Consider the following 13,126-nt stretch of genomic DNA (forward strand, 5'->3'; position numbering starts at 1 on the left):
TGCTCATTTAGTAGTTCAGAGGTTTACGAAAGCTTCACAAGGCTTTGACCTCTGCTCAATGCGCCTCATTTGCAAAAACTCAGCTTTATGCAAAAGAGGTGCAGGCAAAAAGTGGGCAATAAGGTGGCAACAAGCTGGCAAGACAAAGCCCCATCACTTGAAAAGCAATACTACCAAAATTCAATGAGGGGCGTTTCACATATTCAATGAATGTAAAGTGTTAAAGCCCTAGATCCTGGATTGAATAATCCAGCAATGTCCTGAATGTAGATAGACTGGGTTGCTATATTTGAATTTCATTAAAACTGAATAGGGTTTCTTCATAACTGCTGACAACAGGATGAGGAAATAGTGACTAATAAAAAGAGAAGAGGTCAAAAGGTGGATTAGGGACCTCGAGCTAAACGCATGCTGCACCACTACTTGATTTTGCATGTGGTTTGAACTAACAAAACACATTTCTAATGAGCTTCTTGTCTAGTTATTTCAACTCCAATCCCCCGGTGAGTGCAACAACACTGGGTAGTGAATGAATTTGACCTAATCCCTTCTTGGTGTGGAGTCTTGTGAGGGCAGCCCGCGGCCCCAGCAGCGGGGGCCCAGCAGCAGGGGCCCCGTCCTGCCGCAGCAGCAGCACCACTCTCCGTCGAGCAGCGGGACTCCAGGCTCTCACTTCCCCAGCTGCTGACGTCAGCTGGCAGCCTGGGCTGTGCTCGCCGCTCCGGACATAGCGCCGAGAAAAATGCTGCTCTCCGTACCGCCAAGGGCAGGAATCAACCCCTACAACGGCTACAACAGCAGAAACAGCAAAAAGGTAAACGCTTTCGGGATTTTCCCACAATTTTCGCCTTGTTCGCCCTGCAGGGCAACACGCCCGCTGTCTGTCGCGACAAAAAAAAAAAAAAAAAGAAAAAACCCAGGAGCTTGTGACAGTGAGCTGCAGTGTCCTTGAAAAGCTAAACGTAGTGAATATAACTTCATAGTTGCTGGAGTGGATCCACGACTATCAGAGCCGCGCCGCTCCGGGGGACGTCTAGGTGGGAAATTAGCCTCCGCTCGGTCCTGTCATGCCTGGACGCCTGGTGTTTTATCTCGGGAGTGTTTGTGTGTGTCCGTGTGTGTGTGTGTGTGTGTGTGTGTGTGCGCGGGTTTACTACAGTGAGGGATGTCGATATGGCTCTGCTCACTCATTTGAAAAAGTCAATGGTGGAGAGCAACTTTTATGGGGAACTGTGCCGTGCTGGGATAAGCGCGTCCGTGCCTGGATGTGTTTGTGTTAGTGGGGGTAGGGAGGCTGGTTACAAAATGAATTCTGCCTCTTCCTCCGGCAGCTCCGGACTCTCACATATCTGCTGTTAAATCAGGTCTTCATTGTCTCCGCTGCCGCGTAAGTTCGCAAAGTTTTCTCTTTTTTTCCTCCTCGTTTCCCATCTGAAAGCGGAATATGCCCCACCCCTCGAAAAATCCCACCAGACCATGATGACTACATTCCCCGAATTATGAATCGCGCTTTTCGTGGCTACATTCACTGTTGACATTGTCACTTTTGTAGCCTACTCTTCTCACAGCGTATTTCGTCTTCCGAAACCCACCCTAACTGTAAAGCGACCCAGTAGTATTCGACAAATTGTTGGTAGAGCTAATTATGCAGCTTTTTTGTATGTGTGTGAAAACTAAGTTTTGTGTTTGGCCATACAGAACTTGAACGCACCATATGTCTTCTCTTTCTGGACCACATGACATGAGCTCTACTATTATGCTTAATATTGAGGTTTTACATTCACGTTTATTCACAGTATTTCCTCACTTCCTTCTGCCGATTGTGCTTTCCTCTGACTGTATTTGCTGCTAGCTCCTGAATGGCATTTTGAAAATGTGTATTGACATATTGTCTTCTCTGTGATCTCGGGCATCGCCTGGCTGCTCATCCTCCCAGATCTGATGTCAAACACTCAGGAAAACAGTTAAATTGTTTGTTTTGCACACACTTATTCTCACAAACACACCATTCGCAATTTATTTTACTGAGCTCGCATTAGTTTTTCTTCTTTCTGTACAGTGCATGTCTCTTCACTTGAACTATTAATAGCTTGGGCTTCACTTGGTTGACTTTTTGACAAACAATTCCTTCCACAAACTATTAAAGCACACCACTTTTAGCTCACTAAAGACTAATGAAGATGTCAAATGCCACTGTTTAAAAGGAAGTATATACAGTATGAGCAATCAAGTGTGTGGGTGTCAGCAGTTTCAGTTTATATTTAAAATGAAGTCTCTTTCTGACAGCATGTTTAATAAGTATATACAGAATACAATACATGTGAAGTGGCAGTTTTCATCTTTATTACAAGGTACTTATTTTGATAATGGATTATTTGACAAATGCAGGTAAAAAATTGTAATAAAATGCTAAACAAATTGTGGTTCTAGTGTTTTGCATGAGAGGATTTGCTGCTTTTCTTTGTTGTATGCCACATATAATGTGAAGTGATGCAAAATATTTCTGAGAGGTTGCGATTGCCATTTTTGCTCAATTTTTAGTGATTTATAAGCTAAACAGTTAACTGAACACTCATTTGATAATGAAAATAATTTGTTGTATCAATGATTGTACTTTCAAAGTAAATATCCTGTAGTTTTTTTATCTGTCAGTCACCATTGCACAACTGTAGGACAACATTTCCTTCACTCTTTTTTTATTTTATAGTGTTGATTGCTCATAATATGAGCAACATGGGAACGTAATTCCATTCGGCTTGTAGCATTTAAGGTACGCAAGGTTGTTTTTTATAATGCTTCCAACTTATCTGTTGCCCACTGACCCATTGACATTTTACAGTACATTCTGATTAGGTTCACTCTGATTTCAAAAGGAATAGTTACAGTTAAAAGCGACTGAAAAACTAATGTAGAAGGAGACGAAGAAGTAGGAAAAGGTTTAGCTCTCCAGCTGCTTTCGTGGTCCCAACCTTGTCTACTTTGTTGAACCAAAGTTCAGAGAGAGGTCAAGTGCCTGTGTTGTGATTCTTAACATTTCCTCCTCCCACCTCCACGTCCGCCTCATTCTGTCTGTCGCTTCCTCACATTCTGTCATACCTGAGCTGCACAAGTGCACAAAGTATGAGGTTGAGCGCAAAGTGAACCCGTCGACGGCTGAGAAAAGCGCCCTTTGTGTGTGCGAGGTGATTACCGAGACGGATGACTAAAAGGCGTTTGGTTTCTGTTGTGCTTTAAGCCAGCTGCTCCACCCCTGACTCAGCACCTCATTTCCTCCCTCAAATAAATAGAATTAATGTTCTCAAATCAAATTTGGTAGGTTTCCGCGTAAAGCTTCCTGGATGGAAAAAATAACAGGAGGCAGCTTGACGCTTCTTAAGGTATCATGGGTCTCAGTCAGGGCCTCGTCGAACGGCTTGCTTTTGTACTTGTCATTCAGATTTTTGTTTTCGTCTTGGCGGGAGTCCTCTTTTTCAACAAATGTCAACTTACTGCTGTGATTTAAAGCTGTGTGCGGCTCAACATAGACTCTTTTGACTCAAAGCACAACTATATATGAAAAGAAATGAAAGGAACACATTGAGTGGAGCATTAAATTGTCACACGGATGCAAAGGGTTGCACTAAAAAGGCCTTTCGTACATGGCAGAAATGAAGTCTGCCATGCTCTTTAAAATCAGTGATTTCACTCTTTTTACCTTCAACTCCAGAAGCTTTTAGATGTCACTATCTCTGAATTCCTGCTTCATGTCAACCTATGGTCCCTTTTTAAATGTGTTTTTTAAATTGTCACAACATTGAGAGTTTGTCATTTGACGTAAGTACTTTTGAAGTAATGCTTCAAGACGAAGCAAGTTTGATGTTAAAACTTCAGACATCAAGCAAAATATTTTTGATTTTACTTTGTAACATCAATTATTCATAAAAAAAAGTGGCTCATAAACATCTTGATTAGAATAATCTGGATTATTCAAGAAGTTTGAATAGTTAATATAGGAAAACAGATTGACACATTTTTCATGGCATTACTGAAATAAAAAATGACAGCGTTAATTATATGCGCGGTTAATGTGTGAATTATTATAAAAATATACATCTGTACATCATGTACATTACTGAATAACCCCCCCTTTGTATTACGCATGTTGCTTGGTAATACAGCTAATGCAGGTACATTGGTGCTAAACTGCAGTATCTTGTTAGCTGGCATGCCAGTGTAATTATGAAAAAGTCTTTTGAAATTGAAAAATGAGTGGAAACCATCTCAGTAATTCCAAGAAAAATAAAGGGAAAATGATTAGGCTTAGCTGAGATAAAAGGTTTCACATAATAAAAGATAAATATAATAATTATGTCAGTTACTGTTTGTTCAATATTACTGCTTACTATTGAGAGTTTTCCAAATGAAGCCCTTAATAACTCTTTCATGGCTTATTTGTTGTAAATAATCAGTCTCTGCTCTTTACACTGGAGGCGAAAGCAATTATTCTACACCAGGAAAATGCTGTGGAATTGCAGGTATTAATAAACCTTTTGATTTGGTTGAATGTACATGGTGCTTGAGGACTTGGATGTAGTGATTTAGACACGTAAAGAATGCTAATTTTTCAGCAATACGAAATAGAAGTCAGTTTGTTGCTTGCTAGTTCTCATGATGGATCAGTCGGTCAACCCACTGCCTGTTATTTTTTGATTAAAGCCGACAGGCAGTTTTAGCTACGACTGCACAGACCTGAAAGTATGTGGAAATCTGTTTTCAATGAAAATGTTTCGCCCTCCAGCAATAGTGCAGCTTTGACCAAAAAAAGTAGAGCAGACTAAATGCTCAGGGTGACTGATTACTGGAGTACCTACAGCATGTCAAACATGACTCAAGTCTGTGCAAACACATTTGTCTGTTACACTGACAGGAACTGAAATGTCTAGGAGGTACACAAACTTAATATAAAATCAAGGATGTATTTTATAGCTATTCTTGTCATCAGTAATTTAAATTATGCATTGTGAGAAGGCAAAATATTTTTTAAAATATGCATTTTATAATGTGTTTTCCCTTCAAAATTTAAGTTTATTTAAACTACTCATTGCTAAACAGTAAGGGTGTGACTAAATCCTGGAACTGAAGCTGGGACATGAATTTTAGACATATTGACTTTTAAACTTCTATAAGTTTTGTGCATATTGGCATTTAAGTATTTTGGTTATTACTGCTCCAAAAATGAAACCAGATACATTGAAAGCTTTAAACTTCCATTATTCCATCTATTAAATTAGAACTAATTCAAATGACGGTGTCGTGCACATTTTTGCTTGCAGGAACGAGTATACAGCTCTGCAGATTAGCTAGTTTTAGGGGTTTTTTTGTTTTACAGCCAACGCATTTACTTCGTGGTTAAGCTACACAGCCTTCATTAATCCTATTTCCAGCAAAGCAACAGGCAGCTGTTTTCAGCAAACAATCTCTTACAAACCCACTGTACACGACGTGCCCTGCTCCAAATGGCAGATAAAGGCAAAGATTAAAATAAATATTGGTGGGGATTAGAACTGTCACGATACCTGAAATTTGCTTGTCAGCACCTATACTACTGAAACCAGATACCAGATTTCGTACCAAAACATATAAATAAATCAAATGAATGAAGTGCTGACAGTCGCCTACTAATGTCAGCACCCAGCACACGTAATGAGCTGTTGTTGTGTTAGCCTAAACAAGCTAGTGCTAGCCTTTTCTGAATGTTGTGTGTGAAACGTCGCTACAAGAATGCCGCTATTGCAGTTCTCAGACGGTACTGGTTACATTTCAGGATATGATCATTATGACAACATGTTGTTAGATTAAAGTAAACAACTGAAACACACACACCTTGAACCGTATCTACAGATTCAGATGCCTGCCTTTGAGGTGCTTGGATAAGTTTCAAGTGCTCTCCTTTTATTCCAAATGCTCTGTGGCACAGTTTGCATACTGGATTCTGTTGGCCTAGAACTTGTTCCTGATCATCTGACTCAATGCAAAATATCTACATACACTCAGTTTTCCCTCTACACATCGCATTGGGCCTGTTGCTGCAGCCTACATGACTATTTCGGCATCTACTTTACCATCCTTTACTTTTGGTGCTATAAAAACAAAACCTTCACGTCACTCATAGTCCTGGTTCTTGTGGCATCTCTAGTAGTGATGCATGGATCCAACTTTTCTCTCCCAGTTTTAATCTTTCAGTGTAGCATAACTGTCCATTTCAAGGACTGATGCAATACCACTGGTCTTTCTTCTCATATTTTAAAATCTGTTTACGTCACTGCTCAGAACTCAGGGGAATCGTTTGTATGCAAAATTATCATTGATATGCCAGTGTAATGCATAAAGCTGTCGGTAGAAACTCTAAATGTTCTAATTACTCTGACAAACTGTTTTTAATATGGTTTGGTTATGGATAAAGAAACAGATGGTTTGAATAAGTTGAGTATCAAACATCAGCTTATCACTAAATGTGTGACTCTTTCATGAGGCAGCCAGCAACTTCTCTCCAATTATAGAATAATGTGACTCTGTCTGTTAGATGTTGAAGCAGGTAGCAGCAAATACATTAGTGTCACTGCCTGGCAGCAGTGTCACCAAGTAACCTACAATGGTACAATGAAGATCTTCATTACCAATTTGTCATTTTCAAGGCAAAATTTTAATGCCAGTTGAATTGAGGACAATTTGTATTTGCTGAAAAATAACTCTGGGATTTTGTTAGTATATTCACAGTAGGGCTGCTCCTTTTTATTCGAGTTCAATATTATTATAGCCCTTTGATAAGAAGGCTATATCAAGTCAGAATTCCAACACCAGAACTATAATGCACACAAGTTAGGCTGTCATTTTTGGATGATATTTTGTGTTGATTGGCAAAGGGTTAGCACTTGAGAGTTTGGCCGTTTCAACAAAATGCAGCCGATGACTTCTTTGCCAGTTCAGGGTTTAAATAAGTTAGATGTACTAGTCTCCATTAGATTGGGAGGGTTCAAACTTCTAAACAAGAGAGGCCATCCACAGGAAGTCTGTTCCTCCCACTGCCTGAAATAATGGATTAATTCTGTAGCGCTTTTGTTGTTTGTAAAGCATCGGCAGAGATTGTTGAGCCAATGCGAATTTGATTGGATGAGATCATATCTACAAACCATTCGTCCAGTCCACCACACACATAAATCTAAGGAATCAGAGTGAAAGTTGTTTATATTATACGTTATGTTAAGCAATTATCAGGCAATATATTGTTTTTTCAATCATCCCAAACACGTACACAGTCAGTATTGTCCTCACTGTTACTTGGACTGTACTCCCCAACTGAATTCTGCATTCTCTGAAGCTGCAGGAATAACTCGAATCTAACTAGATATATTATCTCTCCTAAATGCCAAAGGTGTGTATAAAAGCCACTTAGCATATATCCAGTATGCTCATAAATGCATGTTTTTAAAAACTCTACAACACAGAATATTCCATATATGTGTACTGTCTACTGGACTGCTTCAGAGTTATGTCTAAAACCAGCTGTTCTGCTGCAGTGACTCTGTCCTCATTGAACTCTCCTGTACAGTCACCTTTGTCCCTCTGTCCCACCGCCAGGTATATGTTTATCTGTCTCTTTGTTTAATGTGTCAGATGTTTTGGATTTGCCCCCAAATTGAGCGCCAGCCGCATGAACCAGCCAAGGTGAACAGGTAGAGAGGGAGACAGAGTCCTTGGAGAAAGCACAGCTGTCAGAAATCCGATGCCAAGTACTGCAGTGATGCCAGACTCTCAGTGTGTCTCACATTTTGTTAGATCTCTCGCTGAGCTGTTGGCCAGTGTTTGTTGGTATCTGTTTCCAAACTCTCCAGCCCTTTGCTACCTGACCCGGCTTGAAAGCCATGAAAGCATGTGCATTTGCGCTGTGCGTGTGCATCAAGGTGTGATCAACGACAGACAATTTGAAGATTAATAGGTCCCCATGAAGAGACAAAAGGAAAAGGGAGGGTTACAGACAGAAAGGAAGGAGGATTCAGGGACGAGTCTGAACGTGAGCTCAGTGTCCCTGTCACCTGGTTGGAATGCAGAGCTCCTCATTCAAATGGCAGTGTGATAAGATCAGGAGCAGACACAGAGGATTTCCTGCCCACCACCGTACTGCAGCTCACCACTTTACTAGATGTACAGTCCTGAGCTAACACAAAAAGACTGCTGTGCATTTTTGTACACGCCAAGCTCATGCTTTCATAATTATCGTGCTAGTTTTCTGTGAACGACAGAGAATTTGCTTTGGTGAAATATGACTAATTAGTGGTTGCATGATTTTTATCAACATGCCAGACAGGAAGTAATGTGGTTACACAATCAAATTGCTCTTTTAAAGTGTTTGTTGATGCTTCAGAAATTAAGATTCTGGGTATTGGATTCCCATGACTCATTTTCGTTGTTGGTCCCAAAGTGAAGAGGATGCAAAGCGTTGCAGCTCAGCAGTGTAATTCTATACAAGCTGGAAGCAACGTCCTCATTCAGCCGGGCTATAAATCTGAGCATTACATGTAGGTCGGTCAGCTGGTCAGACTGTCATGGCTGTTTCCCGCCTGAGGAAAATGCCTGACGAGGTGCTTCAGCAGGGAGCAGGCAGGCAGGACATGAGAAGATGTGCAGACCCTCTAACAGCCAGGAAATCCTAGGAATTCTGTGGGTCAAACCAGGGTTAACAGGAGAAGCCCTACAGGGAGAGACAGAGATAAAAACAGAGGTGGAGTTAGACTTAAGGAGGGTTGGAGGAGATACATTCATGAGTGACAGCCTCTGTCAGACACTGTAAAGATGGTGGGTGGAGGATATTTCTTACACTATCCAACCATCAGACTTGCCATTCGGCTTGACAATATATCTCTCTTTAGCCACCAAAGCGTTTCTGTGCATGAATCCCCTCTGAGAGTTTATTTTCATATCAGCACACATAAAATGCAGGCTTGCTTTTTTGATGTCTTGAGAGATTAAAGACAGTGTTGAGTATTACAAGCGTGCTGTAATTGAGATGTACTTCAGAGTTCTGATGTAAGTTTACTAAAAGATAGACGAAACTGTTTTATTTATAGAAAAGGCTTGATTTTTATCTTTAGCTTGGTCCTAAAAATATTCCAAAGATATTTCTAGCCCAGAATACAAAAGAGAAATGTAGCATTGGGGTTACAAACTCAAATTACTGAAATAGCCTTTAGAATAATCACCACCCAGCAGGGCCCCAGTTACTGTTTCAAGCTTTTGTACTTGAAATTTGATTAGTTTGATCAATCTGTAAGCAGCCTAAAACACATATGCTAAAACTTGAGGGAAATTTAAGAAAATTATATTGTAATACTTAAAAAAATGTAAGGATAGCTGACAGACTGAGCATCAACTGACTCCTACAGCGAGGAAGTTTAAACTGCTCTTGTGCGTATAGTGTAATTAAGCCACTTTTCTGAGTTTCTTGTGTACCAATATGTGCTTGGATAAAGTTTCTGTAATCACTGACTGACAACCTGTCACTAACATTGAACCTTTTATTACCACAGATTACTTACTAATCTTCATTTTTGGGCATTTTAGTTTCCAAGAAATAAGTTCTGGTTAAGGGCTGCACAGTGGTGTAGTAGTTAGGACTTAAGCCTTACAGCGAGAAGGTCCCAGCCTTCCCTGGATCTTTCTGCATGGAGTTTGCATGTTCTCCCTGTGCATGCGTGGGTTTTCTCCAGGTACTCTGGCTTCCTCCCACAGTCCAAAAATATGCTGAGGTTAATTGGTTACTCTAAATTGCCCGTAGGTGTGAATGTGAGTGTGATTGTGTGTCTGTATATGTAGCCCTGCGACAGACTGGTGACCTGTCCAGGGTGTCCCCTGCCTTCGCCCGAGTCAGATGGGATAGGCTCCAGCACCTCCCGCGACCCTAGTGAGGATAAAGCGGTGTATAGAGAATAAGATAAGATAAGATAAGATAAGATAAGTTAAGAGATTCCTTTATTCCTCCCCGTGTCCAGGGAAATTTCCCATGTTACAGCAGCACACAGCATACAGTATTAGCAGCAATAAACAACAATAAACAACAATATAATTATAAGCATAATAATATTCACAGGATATGGATAGATAATGGATAGATGGAAGTTCTGGTTTACTTTCATGATGAAGCACACAAGTCATATACTTGAACACAAACTCATATGCACCCCTGAAAAGATTTTTAGCATAAAGCTGGTTGTAACAATATACATGCATGTGTGTGACTGTAGACTGGTGATTTAAGGGTGTTGTTGCAATGATATGCTTATGGTACTGTCTGAAGCTTGACTGAGACTTGGCACTGTGGTAAAGAGGGTATGAATGAGATTATGGGTCTCGACCGTCCCATTCTTTCATTCACAAATTAGCTGCCCCTAAAATGTATTCATCATGAATTACACTGAAGTACAACAGATAAACTCCTGTAGGAAGACACGTGCTGTATTTGTCCAGCAGAGTGTGTTTTTTTCCCCTGGCCCTGGAAGGTTTTGGGCCTGACAGAAATGAACAAACTCTTTTTTAAAATGTTTTTTAGAATTTATTTTTTTATATATTAGCTTTACAGGAAGATTATAGTGACTATAACTGTAATGCTGAGAATATGCAAAAAAATGTTTTCTTACTTGACTATTGTATGTAATTTTTGTTGAAAGAAATGTTTTTAAGCTATATTATGTTGTGTTATCACTTGGAGAATGAGTATTTATGCTGTTAATACTTCAATTCTTTCTTGAAATGACTAAAGTAACTGTGATTACTTTATTTCCATGCCGGGCTTACATGAAAGTGATTTGAATCAAAATTTTTGAATGGCTGCTAAAACAACCTGAGAGCTGCAACAACTGTTTTGGTAATAGTTTAGAAGAGTTTCTGCAATTTTTAAAGGAATTAAAGCACAAATCTGATGATTACAGATTCTATAATCTCAGTATTCTTTAGTTTCTTTGCTCCTTTATGACAGTAAAGTAAAAATCTTTGAACTGTGGACAACAAAAACAATATTTTCGGAAGTCACCTTGGGCTTTGGACAACACTGATTGACACTGTCTTAATTTTCTGACATTGTGAATACCAAACAACTAATCAATTAATTGAGAAAACATCAACAGATTGTTAAACATAATTTTTAGTTGTATCTCTTAACCCTTAGATGCATAACTGGATCAAAAATGACTTGATGAGGTGGTTTTCTTGCAATATCTTTGTAATGAAAAGTTTTAATTATTTTATATTCCAGCTATTCCTAAAAAAACATGTTTTGATATCATTACAATGAATATTTAAGTTGTCTTTAATACTTTTAAAGAAATTCTAATATTTGTATTGCTACCCAAAGCTCTTTATCGCTGGTAATATCATACAAGAGGTGATGCAGTATAGAAATTTGGAGGGACAGAAATTAGCAACAGCTGGAGGAAAAGAATGGAAAAATGTCAACAAAATCAAATCAAATCGATCAAAAATCTATTTGTAGAGCACTTTACAACAACATAATAGAACACCAAAGTGCTTTCCAGACAGAATAATAAACAAAACAATATAATTTTGGAGTACTATAAAACCATAAAACCAATAAAAACACAAAACCATAAAATCATAAAAACCATAAAACATTCCTAGGATTTGAAAGCACGCCTAAATAGATGCTGACATTTTCCTATTGCTGTTCTGTGTAATATTCTTTTTCAATTATCAAAATATGAAATCATTCTTGTATGGACAAAAATATAATAGAAAAAAAAATAGCACAAATTAATATTCTTAACCAAAATGACACAAATGGCAGAAAAACACATTGATTCTTATACGGGTCATTTTTGACTCACTTATGGAAGAGCGTAGGGTCCAATCACTCGTGCATCTAAGGGTTAAAAATATTCAGTTATCTATGCCTTTTTTCTTTTGGACATTTGTAAATTTCCCTGGAATGAAAGATATGAAAGGAAAGATACGACCTGCTTTAACTTTGAGCAGCACGTACCTTACCAAACCACCATGAAAGCACAGATGCAAACTTACTTCAGCAGTATAAGAGAGTCATCATCAGAGCAATGAGTCTGTTATTGAAGCTGCTGCGATGCTTCTGGCAAAGCAGAGGTCAGAGGGGCTGTCGTAGAGGGGCTCCATGCCTTTTGGATGGAGTCTAATTAGTGGGATTGGTTGATATTGCTGGTGGTCCTGGGATGACCGTGTCTTCCTGCTGGGCTTTCCCTAAACACCACCAGATTGATCAGTGACCCCTTCGTCTCTCATGAAATGAACCCATTATCCTCCTGTCGCCTCCATCCATTTGGCCTCTCGAATGAGACACTCCAGCCTCACAGCGGCACTCTGCTGAGCTTTGTCACAAAGCGTATTAATTCCTTTACGTACAACATTGAATTAAAGAAACTTGGCAGTTAAATTAATGTGACTGAAATAATTTTCTCATAGCAAACACACACAGCATTTGCCAGTTCTCGTGGGCCTGGCCTGTTGTGATGTGCTGCTATTTATTGCCTCAGTATTTGGATAACAGCCAACAGCTCTATTCCTGGAGAGAGAAGTCTTTTTTTTTCTGAGAATTTTTGACAGGCAAAGTGATAATGAAATCAGATTCATCCCATTAAAATAAATGCAACTGCACGGTTACACAATCGTTTGCTTAATATCTCCAAGGAGAGCCACAGTCCCATAGAGATGAGATTAGATGCTGCACTGGTTGTTGCGCAACGTCTTTTCATGTTTGTAGTGGTGAATCACTGACTAGTTGACTGCTGGAGTTTATAACTAGTATTTACTGGAGTGTCATCCTTCCAGTCTGACAAAACAAAACAACTCAAAGTAACAAATGAGGGAAAGGTTCGGTTATGGTAGACATCAGGTCAGTACACATGGTTGCAACATGAGAAGATTATTATGTGTTGTCATGAAGGAATAAACTCCTGATACTGTTGCTAGGCTTAAGTTGAACCCTGTTTTTGCATCTTGCCACTCAGGATCTTATTAACTGTTCAACTTTAAACACTATTTGAAAAGGTGTCTATGGATTTCACTTTAAGAAGTCTACGATAGAAACTTTAAGCAGATGTCAGTGATT

At 39.3% G+C, this 13,126-nt stretch overlaps 1 protein-coding gene across 3 annotated transcripts in view; it reads left to right on the forward strand.

Moving 5' to 3' along the window:
• The first annotated feature begins 644 nt into the window (after positions 1 to 644).
• The window catches only part of LOC110960674 (RNA-binding motif, single-stranded-interacting protein 2-like), a 33,492-nt gene continuing 21,010 nt past the window's right edge, over positions 645 to 13,126 (forward strand). The window contains exon 1 of one of the 3 annotated variants that reach the window (XM_022208019.2): positions 645 to 814. In XM_022208019.2, coding sequence (XP_022063711.1) covers positions 743 to 814 — 72 coding nt within the window. In that variant the 5' untranslated portion in view covers positions 645 to 742. The remainder of the gene's footprint in view (positions 815 to 13,126) is intronic. The other 2 variants (XM_022208018.2, XM_022208017.2) reach the window with 2 other exon arrangements.

Source organism: Acanthochromis polyacanthus, chromosome 5, assembly GCF_021347895.1.
Source record: "Acanthochromis polyacanthus isolate Apoly-LR-REF ecotype Palm Island chromosome 5, KAUST_Apoly_ChrSc, whole genome shotgun sequence".
In the NCBI taxonomy this organism is placed as follows: domain Eukaryota; kingdom Metazoa; phylum Chordata; class Actinopteri; family Pomacentridae; genus Acanthochromis; species Acanthochromis polyacanthus.